Genomic DNA, 25,347 nt, shown 5'->3' with positions numbered 1-25,347 from the left:
GACCCTAAAATGCAACGGTATGTTTGCCATGGTGCACAAAACGCGTAAAGGTGCCCATACAGATTAGCACATAACCTTATACCGGCCCTGATACCGGGTAGTAAGTACATAGTAAGATTTCAGTACATTCTCCACATAGGTATTGTGCTGTATCCAGGGTTTAGTGCAATGTCGCCACCTGCTGGTCTTTTGCAGATACAGACACCTCAATTAGCCTCTTCTGACACCGCAATTTGATGCAGTATAGTTTTTTTTTTATTTATGGGAATAATAAAAAAAAAGCAGCGTTTCTATTGTATTTTTTTCTGTAGCAGCCACTACACTGTAGTGAATAGGATTCTATGCAATGCCATTCCTACAGTACATGGAAGTAGGGGTATTCTGGTTATTTCATGGTGGGTGGGCGATAACTATTATCACCCTGATTTTTTGGGGGATTTTTTTTCCCTAAACATCTTATCCAAATATCTTACAAAGCCAACATTAACCATAATAAATCCTGAAGATTCTGACAGTAGTATTTACTGTAACATGATAATAATGACAGATGTGTGAACAAGCTCCAAGGGTCCTACTTGTCTGGTCTGTCCAGAGATGTATAGATGCCTGACAGCTCTGCTATGATCCTGCCCTTAAAATGTCCTAACTGGAAACCAAAAACTGCAGCTTATTTGGATTTGCTAGGACATCCCTGAGATGCCTCCTTCCACTGCATTTACACAGCCTGCCAGTGCTGCTCTATAGCCGCGCCCCAGTCCCCTCCTAAGGTCTCGTTTCTCCTGGACGGCGTCCAATCACAGCTCTTGTCTCATGACGTGACGTGTGGAGTGCAGGTGTCAGCCGCGCCGCTATTGGTGGGTCCTCAGGCCGTGGGGCGGTGCTCGGCTCCTGTGGATGGCTCGGGGAAGTGGTAGAGCAGAGGTTCCGGTATTCTTCGGTGGGAGCCGGCTGTCAGAGGCAGGTAGGCGGCGTCTGGACTTCTCTGTGGTGGTCGTGCCTGGTCCCTCATGTGACACCAGAGGTTCTCACGGCATGGGGTGACAGAGAGGCACCCTATAGTAATGTGGATTGCAGCATTGGTGCCCTGACAATCCAGCACCACAGGTGGGGGATCAAGCACCGCTCCTCATGTGGGCCCCTGGGTTGTTTTTAGGGGTTCCTAGTACCCCTGCCCATATGGCAAGGTCACATAAACATTGGTTGGCATCTGTTTGCCATCTCCACTGTCACTGGTGGAGGGATCAGACATGTATGGCATAGGAGGGGGGCACAGGGATGGAAATCCCGTCTATCAGGAGGTAAGACATATTTGTGGACATCTCTGGAGGTACAACGGTTTTTATTCTCAGCAGATGGCGGGTCGGATATCCTCTTTCCAGGGCAGTGGTCACATTGTGCAGTACAGTCTGCAGGCAGCACACTATAGAGCAGGAGGATCTGAGCAGAATGTGGGAAGGGATTCAGTATAACCGACTTCAATCATAGGAGTCCAGTGGGCGGTCCTACTTTTACAAGCTCCTCCCCAAGAGAGGGTTTTCCGCATGAATAATTTTATTTAAAAACGGCAGAATGGGTTAAATATATAAGAAAAAAAAGCGTCATTACTTAGGCTACTTTCACACCTGTGTTTTGTGCGGATCCGTTCAGATAGTAAAGGATCCATTAGTAAAGGATCCATTTGTATTATTTTTAACATAGGTTTTTCTTTTCCGGCACAGAGTTCCGTCCTAGGGGCTCAATGCAGGAAAATAACTGATCAGTTTTATCCTAATGCATTCTGAATGGAGAGTAAAAGGTCCATTCACAAGTCTGTAGTGTTTTGCGTATCCGCAATACACCCGGCCGGCACCCCCCATAGAACTGCCTATTCTTGTCCGCAATTGCGGACAAGAATAGGACATGTTCTATTTTTTGCGGGGCTGCGGCATGGAAATGCGGATAGCACACTGTGTGCTGTCTGCATCTTTTCTGTCCCCATAGAAAATGAATGGGTCTGCACCCGTTCCGCAAAATTGCGGAACGGATGCAGACCCATTTGCAGACGTGTGAATGGAGCCTAATCCGTTCAGGATGCATCAGGATGTCTTCGGTTCAGTCATTTTGACTGTTCAGGACGGAGGTAATACTGCAGCATGCTACGGTTTTATCTCCGGCCCAAAAAACTGAAGACTTGCCTGAATGCCATAGGACTGTATTAGTGCTTCCGGTCTGCGCAGACCCAAAAAAAGGTGAAAAAAATAAATGCCGTATCTGTTTTGCCAGATGACACCGGAAAGACGGATCCGGCATTTCAAGGACCCTGATCAGTCTTACAAATGCCATCAGTTGGCATACGTTTTGCCGGATCCGGCAGGCAGTTCCGGCGACGAAACTGCTTGCCAGTTCACTCTGCCACAAGTGTGAAAGTAGCCTCAGTGGAGGACGGATCCGTTTTCTATTGTGCCAGATTGTGTCAGAGAAAATGGTGTCCGTCTCCAAAGTGGAATGGAGGCGGAATGGGGCCAAACTGATGCATTCTGAGCGTATCCTTATCCATTCAGAACGCATTAGGGCAAAACGGATCCGTTTTGTACCGCTTGTGAGAGCCTTGAACGGATCTCGCAAACGGAAACCAAAACGCCAGTGTGAAAGTAGCCTAGGCTACTTTCACACTCGCGTTTAGTGCGGATCTGTCGTGGATCTGCACAGACGGATCCATTCAGATAATACAACCGTCTGCATCCGTTCAGAACAGATCAGTTTGTATTATCTGTAACATAACCTAGATGGATCCGTCTTGAACAACATTGAAAGTCAATAGAGGACGGATCCGTTTTCTATTGTGTCAGTGAAAACTGATCCGTCCCCATTGACTTATATTGTGTGGCAGGATGGATCCGTTTGTACACTGCTCAAAAAAATAAAGGGAACACAAAAATAACACATCCTAGATCTGAGTTAATTAAATATTCTTCTGAAATACTTTGTTCTTTACATAGTTGAATGTGCTGACAACAAAATCACACAAAAATAAAAAAATGGAAATCAAATTTTTCAACCCATGGAGGTCTGGATTTTGAGTCACACTCAAAATTAAAGTGGAAAAACACACTACAGGCTGATCCAACTTTGATGTAATGTCCTTAAAACAAGTCAAAATGAGGCTCAGTAGTGTGTGTGGCCTCCACGTGCCTGTATGACCTCCCTACAACGCCTGTGCATGCTCCTGATGAGGTGGCGGACGGTCTCCTGAGGGATCTCCTCCCAGACCTGGACTAAAGCATCTGCCAATCCATAGCATCAATGCCTTCGTCTTGCAGGAACTGCTGGCACACTCCTGCCACATGAGGTCTAGCATTGTCTTGCATTAGGAGGAACCCAGGGCCAACCGCACCAGCATATGGTCTCACAAGGGGTCTGAGGATCTCATCTCGGTACCTAATGGCAGTCAGGCTACCTCTGGCGAGCACATGGAGGGCTGTGCGGCCCTCCAAAGAAATGCCACCCCACACCATTACTGACCCAATGCCAAACCGGTCATGCTGGAGGATGTTGCAGGCAGCAGAACATTCTCCACGGCGTCTCCAGACTCTGTCACGTCTGTCACATGTGCTCAGTGTGAACCTGCTTTCATCTGTGAAGAGCACAGGGCGCCAGTGGCGAATTTGCCAATCTTGGTGTTCTCTGGCAAATGCCAAACGTCCTGCACGGTGTTGGGCTGTAAGCACAACCCCCACCTGTGGCCGTCGGGCCCTAATATCACCCTTATGGAGTCTGTTTCTGACCGTTTGAGCAGACACATGCACATTTGTGGCCTGCTGGACGTCATTTTGCAGGGCTCTGGCAGTGCTCCTCCTGTTCCTCCTTGCACAAAGGCGGAGGTAGCGGTCCTGCTGCTGGGTTGTTGCCCTCCTACGGCCTCCTCCACGTCTCCTGATGTACTGGCCTGTCTCCTGGTAGCGCCTCCATGCTCTGGACACTACGCTGACAGACACAGCAAACCTTCTTGCCACAGCTCGCATTGATGTGCCATCCTGGATAAGCTGCACTACCTGAGCCACTTGTGTGGGTTGTAGACTCCGTCTCATGCTACCACTAGAGTGAAAGCACCGCCAGCATTCAAAAGTGACCAAAACATCAGCCAGGAAGCATAGGAACTGAGAAGGGGTCTGTGGTCACCACCTGCAGAACCACTCCTTTATTGGGGGTGTCTTGCTAATTGCCTATAATTTCCACCTGTTGTCTATCCCATTTGCACAACAGCATGTGAAATTGATTGTCACTCAGTGTTGCTTCCTAAGTGGACAGTTTGATTTCACAGAAGTTTGATTGACTTGGAGTTACATTGTGTTGTTTAAGTGTTCCCTTTATTTTTTTGAGCAGTGTATTATCATTAACACAGCCAAGACGGATCCGTCATGAACTCCATTGAAAGTCAATGGGAGATGGATTTGTTTTCTATTGTGCCAGATTGTGTCAGTGAAAACGTCCCCATTGAAGTCATTGTGTGTCAGAATGGATCCGTTTGGCTCAGTTTTGTCCCCCAAGCAGCGTTTTGGTGTCCGCCTCCAGAGCAGAATGGAGAATGAAGTAATTGGGTCCGGATTCAGTGCGGGTGCAATTTGTTCACCTCACACATTGCACCCGCACGGAATTCTCGCCCATGTGAAAGGGGCCTTTAGGTATTCCACAGGAATTAAATTAAAAATTTTGCAGATTTTCCATTTCAATCAATTTTTTCCTGGAACACATCAAGGGTTAACAACAAAACAAACCAATATTTATTACCCCGATTCTGCAGTTTGCAGAAACACCCCATATGTGGTCATATACCGCTGTTTGGGCACACGACAGGGCACAGAAGGCAAGGAGCGCGCCATATGTTTTTTGGAGGGCAGATTTTGCTGGAACGGTCTTTGGGCAACATGTTGCATTTGAAGAGACCATGAGGTATCCCCACAGTGAAAACCCCCAAAAAGTGACCATATTTTGTAAACTACACCACCCAAGGAATTTAAGGGGTGTAGCGAGCACTTCATTCAACAGGTGTTTCATAGAATTTTTAATACTTGGGTGTGAAAATGAATTTTTTTTATTTTTTTTACAAGAAAATGGTGCTATAGGCCTAAACTTTCTTTTTCACAAAAGATAACAGGATAATATCCCCCCACAATTTGCTACCCACTTTCTCCTGAATACAGTAAGACCCCAACTGTGGTCGCAAATTGTTATTTGGGGATACGCCAGGGCTCAGAAGGGAAGGAGCGGCATCTGCATTTTCTAACATGGAATTTACTTTCATGGTTTTTTTTATTTTTTGTTGAATGAGCTGCATGAGGGCTTATTTTTTGCGAAACAAGCTGTAGTTTTTATTGGCACCATTTTGGGGTACATTAGGCTTTCTAGTTGCTTTTTATCTAATTTTTTGGGAGGTGAAGTCACAAAAAAGCTGGTATCATTTTTCTATATATATATATATATATATATATATATTTTATTTTTGACACCATTCACTTGATGGGGTAGATCATGTGATGTTTTTATAGATCCGTTCATTACGGACACAACAATACCAAATATGTCTAGTTTTTATCTTTTATTTTTACATTTTACACAATAAAAACATTTTTGTTGCCATTTTCTTAGAGCCATATTTTTTTCATTCTTCTGGCTATAGTCTTGTGTGAGGGCTTGTTTTTTGCAGGACGAGGTGATGTTTTTATTGCTACCATTTTGGGGTACATAAGACTTTTTGATGACAAAAAAAAAAGCTGTTTTGGCATAATTTTTATTTTTCTGTTTTTACACCGTTCACTTGATTGGGTAGATCACGTGATATTTTTGTAGAGCCAATTGTTATGGACGCGGTTATTGATACCAAATGTCTTTTTTATTATTTTTATTACATTTTATATAATAGGAGCATTTTTAGAAGAAGAAAAAAAAATCTGTTCTTTGTTGCAATTTTCATAGACCCATATATATTTTTTTTTCTGGCTGTGGTCTTGTGTGGGAGCTCATTTTTTGCGGGATGAGGTGATTGTTTTTATTGCTACCATTTTGGGGTGCATACGACTTTTTGATTGATCAATATTATGTTTTTTGGGTCAATGTTTATTTTATTTTTTTTAGTGTTTACCTGATAGGGTAAATCATATGATATTATAGAGCCGGTCGATGCGGACGCGGTAATACCTAATATGTCTATTTTAAATTTATTTTTTCTTCTATTTTTAAAATTTTTTAAAGAATGGATTTGAGGGGAATTGACAATGAATGGGGACAAAACAGAAGTGTTTTTTTCTGGTATTGAGAGTAGGGGTGGGCGGTATAGGCGATATGCGATATAAATTTGGGCCACGATATGGATTTTCGCCATATCGCCGGACCGCGATATGATCGCGCTCTCTGCGCGCACCATTTTCTCCTGAGCCGGCCGGCACAGTGAGTGGAGGGAGTCCCTCCCTCCCCACTGTGCGCGGCTGCCGCTGAACACCAATGAGGACAGAGTAGGAGGAGGAGGGGATGGACTGTGGCCACTGCACCACCAATGAATGTGCCGGCCATATCCCACAGACAGAAGAAGGAGCGCCCGGCGGCCACGGCGCACGCGAGTATAATGCTGCTCACGAACATACCATCGCAGCCAGGACTTCAGTAGCGTCCTGGCTGCCATGGTAACCGATCGGAGCCCCAGCATTACACTGCTGGGACTCCGATCGGAACTGCCACTAATGATGGGGGGAAGGAGGGGGACCCTCCCCCTCCTTCCCCCCATCATTAGTGGCAGTTCCGATCGGAGTCCTAGCAGTGTAATGCTGGGGCTCCGATCGGTTACCATGGCAGCCAGGACGCTACTGAAGTCCTGGCTGCGATGGTATGTTCGTGAGCAGCATTATACTCGCGTGCGCCGTGGCCGCCGGGCGCTCCTTCTTCTGTCTGTGCGGCGCATTGCTAATGCTTATAGCATTAGCAATGCGCCGCACAGACCTATGAGAAGAAGGAGCACCCGCCGGCCACGGCGCACGTGAGTATAATGCTGCTCACTAACATACCATCGCAGCCAGGACTTCAGTAGCGTCCTGGCTGCCATGGTAACCGATCGGAGCCCCAGCATTACACTGCTGGGACTCAGATCGGAACTGCCCACTGCCACCAATGATGGGGGGGGAAGGGGACCCTGTGGCCACTGCCACCAATGATTAATACTGGGGAGGGAGGGGGGTGGGTTTCAGTTATCAGAGGCTGGGGGGGCGCACATCAGAGGCTGGAGGGTGCGCACATCAGAGGCTGGGGGGGGGGCGCACATCAGAGGCTGGGGGGGGCGCACATCAGAGGCTGGGGGGGGCGCGCACATCAGAGGCTGGGGGGGGCGCACATCAGAGGCTGGGGGGGGCGCACATCAGAGGCTGGGGGGGGGGCGCACATCAGAGGCTGGGGGGGGGGGCGCACATCAGAGGCTGGGGGGGGGCGCACATCAGAGGCTGGGGGGGGGGCGCACATCAGAGGCTGGGGGGGGGGGGGCGCACATCAGAGGCTGGGGGGGGGGGGCGCACATCAGAGGCTGGGGGGGGGGGCGCACATCAGAGGCTGGGGGGGGGCGCACATCAGAGGCTGGGGGGGGCGCACATCAGAGGCTGGGGGGGGGGCGCACATCAGAGGCTGGGGGGGGCGCACATCAGAGGCTGGCTGCCTGCCATGGTCAGCTCCCTGCTGTTGTGTGCACAAAGCACATGGCAGCAGGGAGAGTGTAAAGTCCTATTCACCCTAATAGAGCTCTATTAGGGTGAATATGACAAGGGTTCTAGCCCTTAAGGAGGCTAATAGTTATTAAATAAAAAGTAAAAAACAAAACAAAAGTTTAACCCCCCCCCCCAATATAGAAAACAATATATCGCATATTGCACATGCTTAACCACTTCCCATCTGGGCCCTTTGCCCCCTTCCTGACCAGGCCAAATTTTGCAAAACGGACATATCTCACTTTATGTGGTAATAACTTTGGAACGCCTTTATTTATCCAAGTCATTCAGAGATTGTTTTCTCGTGACACATTGTACTTCATGATAGTCATAAATTTGAGTCAAAATATTTCACCTTTTATTTATGAAAAAATCCCAAATTTACCCAAAAATTTAAAAAAATCGCAATTTTCTAAATTTCAATTTCTCTGCTTTTAAAACAGAAAGTGATACCTCATAAAATATTTATTATTTACCATTCCCCATATGTCTACTTTATGTTGGCATCATTTTGGAAATGTCATTTTATTTTTTTAGGACGTTAGAAGGCTTAGAAGTTTAGAAGCAATTCTTCAAATTTTTAAGAAAATTGCCAAAACCCACTTTATAAGGACCAGTTCAGGTCTGAAGTCACTTTGTGGGGCCTACATAGTGGATACCCCCATAAATGACCCCATTGTAGAAACTACACCCCTCAAGGTATTCAAAACCGATTTTACAAACTTTGTTAACCCTTTAGGCGTTCCACAAGAATTAAAGGAAAATGGAGATCAAATTTTTAAATTTCACTTTTTTGGCAGATTTTCTATTTTAATCAATTTTTTTCTCTAACACATCGATGGTTAACAGCCAAACAAAACTCAATATTTATTACCCAGATTCTGCGGTTTACAGAAACACCCCACATGTGGTCGTAAACTGCTGTATGGGCACACGGCAGGGCGCAGAAGGAAAGGAACTCCACATGGTTTTTAGATGCCATGTCCCATTTGAAGCCCCCTGATGCACCCTTACAGTAGAAACTCCCAAGAAGTGACCCCATTTTGGAAACTAGGGGATAAGGTGCCAGTTTTATTAGTACTATTTTTGGGTACATATGATTTTTTGATCATTCAATATAACACTTTATGGGGCAAGGTGACCAAAAAATTGGTTGTTTTAGCACAGTTTCTATTTATTTATTTTTACAGCGTTCACCTTAGGGGTTCAGTCAAGTGACATTTTTATAGAGCAGATTGTTACGGACGTGGCGATACCTAATATGTATACTTTTTCTCATTTATTAAAGTTTTACACAATAATAGCATTTTTGAAACCAAAAAATTATGTTTTAATGTGTCCATGTTCTGAGAGCTCTAGTTTTTTTATTTTTTGAGAGATTTTCTTATGTAGGGGCTCATTTTTTGCGGGATGAGGTGACGGTTTTATTGGTACCATTTTGTGGGACATACGCGTTTTTGATTACTTGGTGTTGCACCTTTTGTGATGCAAGGTGACAAAAATTGCTTGTTTTGACACAGTTTTTTTTTTTTTTTTTTTTTACGGTGTTCACCCGAGGGGTTAGGTCATGTGATATTTTTATAGAGCTGGTTTTTACGGACGCGGCAATACCTAATATGTATACTTTTTTTTATTTGTTTCACTTTAACACAATAATAGCATTTTTGAAACCAAAAAAATTATGTTTTAGTGTCTCCATGTTCTAAGAGCTATAGTTTTTTTATTTTTTGAGAGATTTTCTTATGTAGGGGCTCATTTTTTGCGGGATGAGGTGACGGTTTTATTGGTACCATTTTGTGGGACATACGCGTTTTTGATCACTTGGTGTTGCACCTTTTGTGATGCAAGGTGACAAAAATTGCTTGTTTTGACACAGTTTTTTTTATTTTTTTTTTACGGTGTTCATCTGAGGGGTTAGGTCATGTGATATTTTTATAGAGCTGGTTTTTACGGACGCGGCAATACTAAATATGTCTATTTTACTTTATTTTTTCTATTTTAATTTTTTTTTTTTTATTCCTAACTTGGGAACTTTTTTTTTTTTTTACATGTGAAACTTTATTTTATTTTATTTTTTCAACCCTTTATATTTTTTTTTATTTTTTTTTACACTTTTCGTCCCCCATAAGGTCATACAAGACCTCTGGGGGACATTTGCTTCACTTTTTCTTTTTTTTTTCACTGTTGATTTCTCCTGTAACTGGGGCTGACATAGTAGCCCCAGTTACAGGACAAATACACCCCTAGAGAGGCTGTACAGCAGCAATCTAGCGCTGTACAGCCTCACAGCAGGGCTGATCGAGGTCTCTGAGAGACCTCACACAGCTCCTGCACTCTCCGGTCCCGGCGGTCACATGACCGCCGGGCCGGAACAGGAAGCGCACAGCGCTTCCTTCTCTGCAGACACAGCGCTCGGTGAGCGCTGTGTCTGCAGCGATCGTGAAGGCAGGGACACCTGGGCACTGTCCCTGCCTTGTCTTAGGGTTGCCCTGCTGTCACTGACAGCGGGCAACCCGATCAGCAGCTGCACGATTAGCGTGCAGCTGCTATTTCTGACAGGACGTTCTAAAACGTGCTGTCAGAAATAGACGTCCACCCATAGGACGTTTATATCCTATGGGCGGACGTGAGGCGGTTAAAATTATATCGCAATATAGATTTTAGGCCATATCGCCCACCCCTAATTGAGACCCTATGACTAATCTCAATACCGGAAAAAATTAACGCTAGTGTGAAAGTAGCCTTAGACAGGAAAAAAGTACTGCATGCATTCACTTTTTTTCTGTTTAAAAAATGGATCTCAAATGGAAATGGCCCAAACAGATGCCAAATGTGCATAACTGATGTACAGGATCCGTATTTTTTTTTTTTTTTTTTACAGGATCCGTTTTTATTCTTTATCTTTCTGTTCTTCTGACGGATCTGAAGAACGGAAAAATAACTGTGATGTAATATCTCCCTAAGCTGTGAGCAGTCCGTGGCTTCCTCAAACAGATGATCGGCAGAAGTGCCAGGAGTCAGAGCCCCTCGGATCTCATATTGATGACCTGTACTGGGTCCATTTTCAGTTTACTGATATTGTGTGGGGAAGATGTTATCTAAAGGGTAGTTTTCATCATAAAAGTCCATTTTGGCTAACAGTATGACGCCACTATTCTTCTCTTGATAGGCCCAGAGTCCTGCACTTATCAATGTTGGGGTCCATTCACACATCCGCAAAATGGGTCCGCATCCGTTCTGCAACTTTGCGGAACAGGTGCGGACCCATTCATTTTCAATGGGGCCGCAATGTGCTGTCCGCATCCGCATTTGCGGATCCGCACTTCCGTTCTGCAAAAAAAAATAGAACATGTCCAATTGCGGACAAGAAAAGGCATTTTCTATGAGAGTGCCAGCAATGTGCGGTCCGCGAAATGCGGAACACACATTGCCGGTGTCTGTGTTTTGCAGATCCGCAAAACACATACGGATGTGTGAATGGACCCTAATGCTGTAGTTGAGTCACTCCCTTGGGGGTGCTCTCTCTGGTTACTGTAATAGGTTTGACAGAGAGAGTTATAGGGTTTGTGAACTGTCAGGATATTGATAACCAATCAGGATAGGTAATCTATTTCAGAACGGCAGGGTCCAACTCTTGGCACCCCTGCCGATCACCCGCACTGCTCATGAGATCACATCGCCCTCTTCAATGTTCACCTGCCCCCCCTGTTTCGGTAGTGCAGTGTAATTACACCTTCCTCTGGTAGTTTGGAGAGGACACAGCAATCTCGCCAGTGTATTATGGGTGTGCTGGTGCCAGTTTTACCATCAAGTTTCTTGGCCTGACCCCTACCCACAGCATCATAGGGATCTATAAATCTTTTAATTCTGGTCAGTAGACCCACTTTGGGCCAAATTGGGACACTCTTTTATAATGCAACTGGTCTAAAATTATTTTAAAAAAAAATTCCTGCCCAGAGAGGATTTCTACAGGTGTAGGAGAACAAAAAGAAGTACCCATGATATCCAGAATGTGTGCCATTACTGCTGCTACAAACCTTATCCTCCAGCTTTTCTAGAGTCCCAAATGGCAAAGCTGCTCCACTAAATGGGTTTTATTTCCCCAGACTGTGATTATGGAACCTTTTCTCATGATCCTGACATTTTATAATAAGCGTTTTATTTATTGCAGGTCTTCTGTTCTTAATCCCTGGAACACGATGGTACGTCCAAATTCTCCAGATAGTACGTCCAAATAGAGAATCTGAAAAATATGAATATGGTCCATGTGATATCCTCATTTTTTTTGTGGACCGCTTGACTTCAAAAGATCTGTGGTCTGCAATTTGCGGACATCTTCTATCTTTTTGCGGAACGGACATATGGATGAGGAGAGCACACGGATGATCCATGTGCTTTCCGCTTCAGTATGTCACGATCAGTGTGGGGGGAAAACTCCACACTGAGCACAGGAGGGAAGGGGAACAGTAACTGGGCCTGGAAACTAGGGAAGGAACAGGTGACCTCCTACACAACCCTAATCCGGCCGTAACTACCTATCAATATGAATAGACCTTGAAGGTAGGAATATTCATATGCTGTCTACCTAGGCCCTTATATCCCTATAAGGCCCTGGAATAAAGTAAGGACCAGAGACAACCCATTCCTCCCCAGATGGACGAATGGAAGTATCTGTCTCAGGCCCAGATACAAACGGGGAATATACAAACGCAATACAATAAGAAAAGACAAGACTTACAACTGACCAGCTAGTGAGAAGACAGGAAGAAAATCTATAAACCGCACTTCCAAGAGTGAGAAGCGGCTACTTATGGGAAAGGTAAATTACTAACAAGCAACACCTGAAGCAAGGGGTGTGGCTTTGACCAAAACACAGACACCATAAGATCCACAAGGAACTTGTCAATTTAACCCATGAGTTGCCAGTCTCTCCGATCTCCTGGTACCTGCCACAGGAACGTCTGTGACACTGTATGTCCGTTCAGCAAAAAGAACATGTCTAATACTTGGTCGCATAATCCAGAAGTCAATGGGTCCGCAAAAAAAATAAAAAATTGATGCGACACTGACGTCTCGCGGACCTCATCCATAGTTTGCGGATCAGCGTTTTGCGGAGTGCAAAATACGGTCATGTTCATGAGGCCTAATTGTTATAATGCTTGGGGTTATGCAGTGCAGACAGAAACTAGCCGATGTGGTTGTACATTATACTGCTGATTATTGCAGTACTTTAAACTGATGATTATTTGGAGGTCTCCCTCCCCATTAATGTCTAAATTTTGCTGCTTATAGAATTCAGAATTTTATTTTTTAGCTTTATAGCAGGCGTCTTTGGAAAGCAATGGCATACCCACCGTTGAGGCAAGATACACCATTGAAAGAAGAAAGGTTTCCGGCACTGTAATATTTTTGAGAAAAAATCTTCCTCTTTATTGACGTAACATAAATCCATACACAGACAAATCCATAAACCATGCAATAGTTTACGCGTTTCGGACACAGTGTCCTTAGTCGTAACACTGTGTCCGAAACACGTAAACTATTGCATGGTTTATGGATTTGTCTGTATATGGATTTATGTTACGTCAATAAAGAGAGAGATTTTTTTACTGAAAATATTACAGTGCCGGAAACCTTTCTTCTTTTAATGTTCCAAGGACTACCTGTTCATTCCGAGCACGCGGAACATTTGTGAATAAGGTGAGCTGGATGTGTAAACTTTCAAATAAGGATACACCATTGCTATGAGGCCTGCATCCACCACTCGAAATGCTAAGTGCATAGGCATTTTACAGTTCCCCCTAGTGGTGACTTTTGCCATATGTACTTTGTGATGTAAGACTGGATGGGGTAGATTTACGTCTGTTTTCTTGAAGAAATACATTGAAAACATAGACCTACATTTACTGATGTGAGTGCACCTAGATTTTGATGTAAACTAGCCACATTCCCTTTTCAGACTGGTTGCAGATAGTTTCTCTAAATGTAGATGCACCAAATTGCTCTACATTTTAGTGCATTCAGGTTTAGAGATATTAGTGGCGCCTAGTTACAAAAGGGATGTCCATGCCTGATCCTCTTTTTGAATTATTCTATATACAGCACGGTCGGCTTAAAGTAAAGACTACTTTGGAGCAACAGGAGGCGAAGAACAAGGAGAGAGAGAAAAAGCTACAACTCTATGTGAGCGCCACACAGGCTGCATTTAATAAGGTAAATATTTCCATGCTCTTTTGACCTGGGAGCCGTTTTTTTATTATTGCATTTTGCTCATTTTGGGCTAAAGAGCTTTTTTTTCAGCTTGTGTTGATTAGAAATTCTCAAAAAGTTTTCCTCTACAGCTTTCAGTTTCAGGACATCTACAGACTATAGCTTTCTGCCTTGCACTGAATCCGTCAGAGAGCTGCTCTGACATCTCAATGTGTATCCCTTATCTCTGAACTGCTGACAACCCACAAACGCTTGTTACAGCCAAATTCTTAATAAATTTATAAGAATCTAGCTATAATGAGTATTTATGAGTTGTCAGGGGTTCAGAGATGAATACACTGAAACTGGAAGCTCTAGAGCAGGGGTGCACAACCTTTTTTTGGTCTGGGGGCCGCTTTGTCACATTGCACTATTTTAAGGGGCCGCAAAAAAAAGTTAATCAGCGCTTGTTTGCATCAGTTTATTACACAGGCTAAGGGGTTGTTCACACGAACGTAAGGGCTCCGTGCTGCGGGCCGCATATGGCGGTTCCACAATACACACGTCACCAGCCGTGTGCATTTCCGCATCATGGATGCGGACCCATTCACTTGAATGGGTCCGCAAATCCGGAGACGTGGTGCGGAACGGAACCCCACGGAATCGCTATGGAGTGCTTCTGTGGTGTTCCGTTCTGTGCTTCTGTTCCGCAAAAAGATAGAACTTGTTCTATCTTTTTGCGGAATGGACGGATCGCGGATCCTATTCAAGTGAATGGGTCTGCGATCCGCATGCGGCTGCCCCACGGTCCACAGCTTGGGCACGGAGCCCTTACGTTCGTGTGAACAAGCCCTAATGCAAAGTGACTGGGGAGGAATGATCACTACCACAGTCATTCCGCCGTCATTCTCTTCTATCGATTTATCTGTAGCACATTCCTGATTACACGGTGAGATGTGCTGACGATAATTGTACATCTTTCATCCTGATAAAATATGCAAAATCAGCCAACAAACAAGTGATTCCTTGTTTATCAGCTGATCAGCGTCACGATTATACAGGTCAGACATAGGAACATTCCTGATAAACACTTGTTCCCAGTAATTGTCCGTGTAACAGGGGCTTAGAGATTTCCTGCTAAAAAATGATTTTAACACGTTCCTGCAGCATGGGCCTGAAACAGAAGATTCATACGTTCCTGCTCCCTGCCGCTCCCGCTGTCTCCATCTTCTGGTTCCGGCGTTGTTTACATCCGGCTGGCTATTGACATAGTCACTTGTACCTCTCCAGCCAATGCCTGGCTTCAGTGGTGGTGTGGCCACAAGCAGCGTTTCACCGCTAAAGTCACTCATTTGCTGGAGAGGTGCTCCGAAACAGGAGTATGGAGACAGCGAGAGCAGCACGGAGCAGAAAAGTAGGAATCTTTTGTTTCAAGGGACTATGCTGCAGGAACTTGTTAAAAATAATTTAAACTAGTAAGCTAGGTGACGTTTCCTTAATGCCTCCTATTCACAAATGAGTGCTTTCCTTCACTGCAGAGGACGGCGCTCACTGGTTATCACCTTCTGCATCCCCAGATATACTGTAGGTGCCCCTGCAATAACCAGTAAGCATTTTCCCTGAAGGCTCACACACACGGCCATTGTTTTAGTCCCCATCTGATACGCATTTTTTTTTATGTGGCTTGGATGTGGACCCATTCACTTCAACGGGGCCGCAAAAGATGCGGACAGCACTCCATGTGCTATCCGCATCCGTTATTCCGTTCTGCAAAATGCAGAACACATATGGCTGGTGTCCTGCGGACCAAAAGAAAAGGTACGGGTGTGTGAGGCCTTGCTAGCCAGGAAAGCACTTATTGGTTAACCCTTTAATGACCAGGCCTGAAAAGACCTTAATGACCAGTCACTTTTTTGTGATGTAATAATTGTGGTTCAAACACTTTTTTTTTTTTTTGGACTACCAAATAACTTTTGCAGCTTTTTATTACATAACACAGGGCTTTTTAATATATTTTTAGTTTTATTCGGGGGAAGCTATGCATTTTTTATTTTTAAAAGTCATTTTTATTCAAACTATAGCCCATTATTTAAATATGCAAATTATTATAATTAGTTCCCTATATGTGTTGGATCGTATTATTATACAATATGTATAGTTTCACATGAATGGGGTGATAATTGTAATGATTTTTTCTTTTTTTTGATAACTTTTTTTTTTTTTTTTTGCTACTAAGTTCTTTTCTTCCGGCATAGAGTTCCGTCGTCGGGGCTCTATGCCGGAAGAATCCTGATCAGGATTATCCCCATGCATTCTGAATGGATAGAAATCCGTTCAGGATGCATCAGGATGCCTTCAGTTCCGGAACGGAACGTTTTTTGGCCGGAGAAAATACTGCAGCATGCTGCGCTTTTTGCTCTGGCCAAAAATCCGGAACACTTGCCGCAAGGCCGGATCCGGAATTAATGTCCATTGAAAGGCATTAATCCGGATCCGGCCTTAAGCTAAATGTTGTTTCGGCGCATTGCCGGATCCGACGTTTAGCTTTTTCTGAATGGTTATCATGGCTGCCAAGACGCTAAAGTCCTGGTTGCCATGGTAAAGTGTAGTGGGGAGCGGGGGAGCAGTATACTTACCGTCCGTGCGGCTCCCCGGGCGCTCCAGAGTGACGTCAGGGCGCCCCACGCTCATGGATGACGTGATCGCATGGACACGTCATCCATGCGCATGGGGCGCTCTGACGTCATTCTGGAGCGCCCCGGGAGCCGCACGGACGGTAAGTATACTGCTCCCCCACTCCCCACTACTACTATGGCAGCCAGGACTTTAATAGCGTCCTGGCTGCTATAGTAACACTGAACGCATTTTGAAGACGGATCCGTCTTCAAATGCTTTCAGTTCACTTGCGTTTTTCCGGATCCGGCGTGTAATTCCGGCAAATGGAGTACACGCCGGATCCGGACAACGCAAGTGTGAAACCAGCCTAAAAGACCTTTGGGGACACTGACTTTTATTTTGCACATTTTCCATTTTTTTCCTTTTTTATTTGTATTTTATTTATTTAGTATTTTTTTTTTATCATCACTATTTACTTTTAAAATATATTTTTGCCACATGACAGTTTTCTTTTACTTGTATCTTATTTATTTATTTTGCATCTTTTTGCTAACCTTTTCTTTTTACTTGTGTTTTAAATTTTTTTTAAACGTTTAATATACTGTATATATTTGCCACATAATTTGTCCCCTAAAGGTCCATAAAAAACCTTTTGGGGACACAGACTTTTTTTTTTCACTATTTCCACTGTAACTGGAGCATCCAAAGGAACCCCAGTTACAGGGAAAACCAGCCTGCTGAGGGGGGCTTTGTACAGGGCAGAGCTGGTGAGGCTCTGCAGTTCTCTGCCCCTGACACCCGGCGATAACGTGATCGCCGGGTCTAAACTGTAGGGATCGACCGATTATCGGTTTGGCCGATATTATCGGCCGATATTGAGGATTTTGAACGTTATCGGTATCGGCATCAATTTTGCCGATATACCGATAACGTATGGGGAGCACAGAACGCGCTGCTGACAGCGCTCTCTGTGTTCCCTCCGCAGCACAGGGGAGAAGGAAGCAGTGTCTCCTCCCCCTGTGCTACTGCTGCTGCTGCCGCCAATGACAGGACGGAAGACAAGAGGAGGGGAGGGGCTGTGGCCGCTGCGCCACCAATGAAGATAAGCCTTTCATTCATTCATATATACAGGAGGCGGGAGCTGGCTGCAGAATCACATAGCCGACTCCCGACCTCTATGAACGGCAGCTGCGGTCCGCGGTAGTTAACTCCTCAGGTGCCGCGGATCGCAGCTACCGCAGATAGAGGTCGGGAGCCGGCTATGTGATTCTGCAGCCAGCTCCCGCCTCCTGTATATGAATGATCGATAGACTTATCTTCATTGGTGGCGCAGTGCGCCCCCCCAAGCCCCCCAGTATTAATCATTGGTGGCGCAGTGCGCCCCCCACCCCCATCCCAATCCCGGCCAATAGCAAAAACATTGGTGGCGCAGTGCGCCCCCACCCAGTATTAATCATTGGTGGCAGTGGCCACAGGATCCCCTCTCCCCTGCTCCTCCGATCGGAGCCCCAGCTGTGTAAGCCTGGGGCTCCGATCGGTTGCCATGGCAGCCAGGACGCTATTAAAGCCCTGGCTGCCATGTTCAGCTCCATGCTGCTGTGTGCACAAAGCACAGAGCAGCAGGGACAGTGTGAGATCCTATTCACCCTGATAGAGATCTATCAGGGTGAATAGGACAAAGGTTCTAGTCCCTAAGGGGGTTAAAAGTTAGTAAAAAAAAAACACAAAAATATTAAGTATAAATGAAAAAGATTTATAAAAAAAAAATACACATTAACAATAAACAAAAAAAATACACATTAACAATAAACATTAATTTTCAGCAGATTTGTGTAGGAATTTTTTTTTTTTCTCAAAAATGAAAATTCCCAGAATATCGGTATAAATTATCGGCTATCGGCCTGAAAGTTCACAAATTATCGGTATCGGCCCTAAAAAATCAATATCGGTCGATCCCTACTAAACTGCACAGCGTTCTGCTCACCTGTGAGGAGAAGGCAGAAGCGCTGATACACTGCTTCTGCCTTCGCTTCGGCAGCCGGGGACCCGTCCTGCTCCTGCTACAGTGCAGGAGCGCAAGCTGTAACCCTGTAAGTGTGCGGCTCCGGGCAGAAACACAGCTGATTGCACGATCAGCTGTGTTTCTGCCCAGCAGGACGGGGGCCGCAAACCATGGCTCTGTCGGCCGCAGGTTGTGCAACCCTGCTCTAGAGGAAAACTTTCAAAATATTTTAATAAAAAAACAATTAGTAACATAGTTTATAAGGCGAAAAGACATCTGTCCATCCAGTTCGGCCTGTTATCCTGCAAATGGAAAAAAGATTTTTGGCCTAAAATGAGTGAAACACATTGCTAAAAAAAAATTTGCTCCCAAAAGTGTCTATTGACTAAAGCTGGGCATACACATTGAACTAAATATAATCTCAAACTGCTAATTTGGGCACCTAATGACCATCTTTGGATATCTCTGATTTCTCAGCAGTTCTCATACCTTTCTTGTATGACTCCCTGTCAAATATGAATTACCATTTTTCTTTTTTTTGTCGCCCATAAAAGTTTATTTTTGTGTTTCCTCCAGCGGAAAGCCGGGCAGTTGGATAAAGAAGCACTGGAATTAACAGCTCAGATATTGGCTTTAAACCCAGATTTTGCCTCATTATGGAATTTAAGACGAGAAGTTTTTTTTGCACTTGCAGCTGACAGGTGAGATTTCTGTCTGTATGCCTGATAGTCAACATATTTATAAAGAATGCAGTGATTTCCATCTTGCCTTACATGTGCATTAACAAGAGGTAGTGGACAAACGGAAGGGAGGTACTCATGACTGCAGGATCAGACTACATGCAGGGTTTGTTTGTAGTCTGTAATCATGGAGACAAATAGATCAGCAGAGTAGCTGTATACACAAAACAGTATGATATTTTTCATCAAGACTATTTGCAAATTACAATAATAAATTTGCTGCAGTGGTGTACATTCCCTTTTAGAAAGGCTACACAGTGAAAGCAACTTACAGAAAAAAATTATATTATGCTAGCTTCTGATGTTGTCTTACTGATCTAAACTGTGACTGGTCAATGGTGAAAGCACATAAATGGTATATTTTTCTTTTGTACTTGAGGTCAGATGAAGAGATGGGTTCACTGTATGTGGCAGAGCTCTCCTTTCTAGAGAGCTGTCTACGTGTCAATCCAAAATCCTATGGCACGTGGTATCATCGTTGTTGGATCATGCAGCACATGCCAGAACCAGACTGGTCACGGGAGCTGACACTTTGCAATCGATTTTTGGAGATTGATGAAAGGAACTGTAAGTAACTCTATACAAGAGACCAGTCTTGCTTGGAAGTATTTTTTCCTTACCTGTCCCATTATAATTGTGCCACAGTTCATTGCTGGGATTACCGAAGTTTTGTTACCCATTCATTTAATGTTCCACACTCTGAAGAACTTGAATTTACTAGCAGCCTTATCACCAAAAACTTCTCCAATTACTCATCTTGGCATTATCGGAGCAAGCTTCTTCCCCAGATTCATCCAGACCCACAGCATCTAGGCCGAGCCACTGAAGATGTCCTGCTATCAGGTGAGAATATGAAATGTGCATGAGAAGTGGCTGACAAGATTATGTTCATTTTTAACACCTTTAGGCCTATTGCACACGACCGTATGGCTTTTTCAGTGTTTTGCGGTCCATTTTTCATGGATCCGTTGTTCTGTTTTTTGTTTCCGTTCCGTTTCTCCGTTCCGTTTTTCCGTATGGCATATACAGTATACAGTAATTACATAGATAAAATTGGGCTGGGCATAACATTTTCAATAGATGGTTCAGCAAAAAACGGAACGGAAACGGAAGACATACGGATGCATTTCCGTATGTGTTCCGTTTTTTTTGCGGACCCATTGACTTGAATGGAGCCACGGAATGTGATTTGCGGGCAATAATAGGAAACGGAATGCATACGGAGTACATTCCGTTTTTTCTTTTGCGGAACCATTGAAATGAATGGTACCGTATACGGAATGCAAAAAACGGCCAGTAAACGGGAAAAAAAAACATCCGTGTGCAGGAGGCCTTAAGCAACACCAACAATAAATGATTGACAGTTTCCTTTTGAGACACGCTGCTTCTGTATATTGGTCTAAACAATATCAACGTTACTACAATAGCGATAATTTTTTGCCACTTGGTTGGTGGATATGTCTTTTAGTTTGTTTTAGTTAAAGGGGTTGTCCCTCTATAAGATGTTATACCCTTTCCTATCTGATCGGTGGGGATCTGAACACTAGGACCCCCACCAATCACAAGAATGAGGTGCTGGAGTCACCAGAGTGAATGGAGCGGCTTTCACGCATGCGCACTGCTGGTCCGTTCATTTCTATGGGACTGCCAAAGAGAAGCAGAGTACAGCAATCGGCTATCTACGGCATACCCATAGAGCTGAATGGAGCAGCAGCGCGCATGCGTGAAAACCACTCAGTTCACTTTAGGGACTCCAGCTCCTTAATTTTGTGATTTGTGGTGGCTGTCAGACCCCCACAGATCAGATACTACCCCTTTAGTGATTTAGCACATAGGTATTGGTGCTTTGTACCTATAATGATATATTCGGATTGTATTTTTCTGCTAGAGCTGGAACTTGTACAAAATGCGTTCTTCACAGACCCAAATGACCAGAGCGCCTGGTTTTACAATCGGTGGCTTCTTGGAAGAGGTGAGCACCTTCCTTTTAAAAGTGTTTTCCTCCTTGACACAGGACTACGAGGCCACTGGTGCTACACTTCACTGGTCTACAGTCATGAGTGAGATGTAATTGACCGGCCTATTATGTCACACAGTTTACTTGACTGCTTTTTTCCCGCAGCTAATAGACTTTCATGGACTACAGTTTGTGTCTGCTGATGGGATATACCACAGAATCTGATATTTCCTTCAGCCCCTGAGACTAATGGAAAGCTCTTGCAGCTAAAATGACATTTTTTGCCGATAACGTTATTAGGGAGTTACACTTTCTGAGTTGCTCTAATATATTTGTTAAACCAGCCCCAATGTAACCTTTTTAATGTTGGATATTCCTTAAAAATATTTTTGTCTGTTTGCGTTCCAGCTGATCTCCCTCTCTCTATCCGATGTATATCTGTTGATGTGGTTGGTTCCTGGGTATCGGTGACTTTTACTCATCCAGTTTTAGTAAGTGTACAGAAGTAAATTTCTTTATTTATGTAACATCCAATACTGACTGTAGCAGCTAATATCAGCTGATATGCTCTCGTCATAAAGGTCATGCACACAGCTGTGTTTTGGATCTGTAATAGTACTGCCATAGAGGTACATGGGGGCCTCTACTGTACCTCCATGCAAAGGATATATATTTGACAATATTTTCTTCCAGAAGCATTGCTTCCAGACCCAATAGATGTCTGTGCAGCGGTGTTTAGAGGCTGTGTGGTTCCATACTAAGGAGCATGCATATAGCGTACGTGTTCTGCCAAAAACCATGAGCTCTTACACGGCCAATTCCATACATAATAAAACTATGTGATTGCACATATACAACCGCAGTCTAATACAATTTAAATACTGTGTACTACTTTGCAACAGTTCTTATATGTAATAGAAGTAACATTTTGAATAGTCTTGATTAAAATGTGCTTGTTTTGTATTTATAGCTCTTATGCAGAGCTATGCATTTCTAAGGTAATAGACACTAACCCTTTTCCTGCCAAGGAGTTATCTTATATGTCCTTGCTGCTGGGGGCTGGATCTCAGACTGTATAGCAGCTAGAGATATCAGCCAGGCAATCTAAGCTATATAGGGGTTGGGCCAAATATAAAGTTTTCCCCTATCCTGTGGAGTCCGACCGCTCAGACCCCCACCTATCCTAAAAACGGGGAGATCATATTCCCATCCTGATGGATAGCGAAATAGAAAAACAGCTATATTAAAGTAAAAAAAAAAGTTATCACCACTAGAACACAGTGAAAATGCTACTTTGGTGTTAAGGCTATAATAAGTTATGTCACTAAGGAGTTAAAGGGGTTGTCTGGTCATCAATATTAATGACCTATTGTCAGGATAGGTCATCAATATCTGATCAGTGGGAGTCCGACAACTATCAGCTGTTCATTGCACTGCACTTTGTCTCGGAAATGCAGTGTAATACAAGTACTCGCTAAGTGCTAAGAAGCACTGCAAACAGTTAAGACAACACCTTTTAATGTATGCTACTAGACAGATGAGTCTAAGGGGGCTGAGATCATATGATATCCATCTGTCAAACATAACAAAAGTACACTGCTTTTATACCATCTGTCTAAGGCGGTTTACACCATATGTGGTACTTGTCCAGAGCCTATAATATGCTCATCGTATGCAAAAAAAAAAGTGTCCTGATGACTTAGGTTTGGGCGGTATTTATCTGCCTACCTTTCACCTGTTTTCTGTATTGAAAAGTGCCAGATGCTCTGTAATACAGGAATTTCTCTGTACAATGAGTCGGTGGACATACAGTTGCATACATCTGGGCTATATGCTCTGCCATAGGTTAAGAGTAAGGTCTGAACAGAGCCTTTTTATGGATCCATTCTAAGAAGTATATCGTTGGTAACCTTTTGAGAATATTATTTTTTTTGTTTATTTTTTCTTTAACCCCTTCCTGCATTATCGCGTACATGTAAGTGATGGGATCGGGCAGGTGCAGGAGCTGCACGGGCCCGGCTGTTACTGATAGCCGGGACCCTGCTGCATCCGCCGGCATTGCTGTGTGCGGTGATGCCGGCGGATTAACCATTTCACGTGCGGCGGTCAGCGCTGACCGCGGCACGTGCAGGGTTTACAGAGGGAGGGGGCTTCCTCTGACTCCATCACCCCCCCGCGCTGCGCTGGCAGGTGGTCGATGGTTGCCATGGCAGTCCCGATGCCTTACACAGGCATCGGAGCTGCCAGCCTACGGAAGCCCAGGAGATCCAGCCTGAGCACTGGGTCTCCTAGGCAACTGTCAGCCTCTCACTGTGTGAGATGCTGACAGTTCAATTCAGTACAATACAGAATGTATTGTACTGAATTGAAACAGGGATCAAACCCTGAAAAGGTGAAGTCCCAAAGTAGGACAAATATAAAAAGTAATTATATAAAAAAAGTGAAATATATATATATTTTTTTTATAAGATTTTTTTTTTTCTGCCAAGTAAAAAGCTTAAGTGTCCTTTTTAAAAAATAAAGTAAAAAAAAATTGTAAAAAATAGGGAGAAAAAGAAAAGTAGACATATTACGTATCAGCTCTGTAAAAATATCACATGACCTAACCCCTCAGGTGAACACTGTCAAAAAAAAGTTAAATAAAAACTGGGCTAAAAAAACATTTTTTTGTCAATTTTATGTTTCAAAAGATGTTTATTGAATTTAAGCATAGGTAGGTATGCATGTACATAAGTAAATAATAGAATAAAAACAAAATATAAACATTAACAATTCTTGGAGTAATGTAAATCACATTGTACGTTATTTTATCATACTATGGAATACAATAGGAGTCTTGACATAAGGAGAATGTATCAAAATTCAGTGGCGTAACTCTGGCAAGCATAGACAATACTATCAAAGAGAAATACTATACTGTAAGTCTGGAGCATGGGAGGAAGCTAGCCATGGTTCCCAAACCTTCTCGAATGTAGTAAATGTGTCAGCTCGGATAGCTGAGAGTTTCTCAAAAACCATTATTCTATTGATCCTTTCAACAACACACTGGTAGGAGAGTGAATCAGTTCGCCATTTGAAAGCTATATGGATTCTCGCCGCCAGTAAAATATATTGAGAGAGTTTAAATCTTGCATAGGTCAGCCAATGAGGTCTATCTCCCAGGATACATAGAGGCAATGCTAGTGGATAGTTACAATCTAATACGGAAGATATCAAACTTGTTATTTTGACCCAGAAGCTTTTAACCACAGGACAGGACCACCATGTATGAAGCATGGATCCTTCCTCATTACATCCTCTAAAACATAAGGGGGAAACCTCAGGGTATATAGCATGAAGTCTCGTTGGGACCATATAAGTTCTATGTAGAACTTTTATGGAAGTTTCCGCCAGGGTAACCTGCCATGAACCTTTCGTGAGAGTTAGTGAGCATTGCGACCATTTAGTAGTAGAGAATTCCTGTTGCAAGTCACTCTTCCAGGCTCTCATATAAGCTAGTTTTTGACCTTCGGGAATAGAGTTCAGGGCTTCATACATTCTTGAGAGTAGACCCTGTCTATATAGTGAAAAATTGATAGAACGCTCAAAGGGGGAAAATTCCACAATACGATTTGGTATCAGATTAGACCTAAAGTAAGAAAAGACCTGATTCATGAGGAGATATTCTCCTACGAGAGGTGAGTATTTCTCTTTAAAATCTGAAATGGATATTAACTTACCTCTAACTAGAAGTTTGTGAAGGGTGCATAGTTGATTGGATGACCACCAATTAAGGTTATTACCTTGAAGGCTTGGGAGGAAAGCAGGGTTTCCTACAATACTCAGTAAAGGAGAGGGCCTCGATTGCAGGTTAAATTTAAACCTAACTGACCTCCAAAGAATCAGTGAATAATAAGTTAAAGGTGAATTATTACGAACTGCTCGAGGAATGGGTGTAGTATTCCAGATCATGGCTTTCCATGTGTAAGGAAGAATGATAGTGCGTTCAAGTGGTATCCATAGGGGGTGGTCCTGTGGTTTTAGATGGGTCAAAAACATTTGGGCCAGTCTGGCTGCCTGATGGTATTTTACTAAATCTGGTACTGATAGTCTCCCCTGAGACCTATGTCTACACATAACTGC

The 25,347-nt window shown here is 43.8% G+C and overlaps 1 protein-coding gene across 6 annotated transcripts in view; it reads left to right on the top strand.

The window, feature by feature from the left end:
* Positions 1 to 858: 858 nt before the first annotated feature.
* Positions 859 to 25,347, top strand: part of RABGGTA (Rab geranylgeranyltransferase subunit alpha) — a 73,990-nt gene continuing 49,501 nt past the window's right edge. The window contains exons 1-8 of one of the 6 annotated variants that reach the window (XM_040416934.1): positions 859 to 961; positions 11,893 to 11,923; positions 13,824 to 13,934; positions 19,105 to 19,229; positions 19,648 to 19,835; positions 19,914 to 20,111; positions 21,157 to 21,240; positions 21,634 to 21,716. In XM_040416934.1, the coding sequence (XP_040272868.1) occupies positions 11,921 to 11,923; positions 13,824 to 13,934; positions 19,105 to 19,229; positions 19,648 to 19,835; positions 19,914 to 20,111; positions 21,157 to 21,240; positions 21,634 to 21,716 (792 nt within the window). In that variant the 5' untranslated portion in view covers positions 859 to 961; positions 11,893 to 11,920. The other 5 variants (XM_040416932.1, XM_040416935.1, XM_040416936.1 and 2 more) reach the window with 5 other exon arrangements.

Source organism: Bufo bufo, chromosome 2 (genome assembly GCF_905171765.1).
Source record: "Bufo bufo chromosome 2, aBufBuf1.1, whole genome shotgun sequence".
NCBI lineage: Eukaryota > Metazoa > Chordata > Amphibia > Anura > Bufonidae > Bufo > Bufo bufo.
Note: the sequence above shows the minus strand (reverse complement) of the source record. Positions and strands in the feature narration are given on the sequence as shown.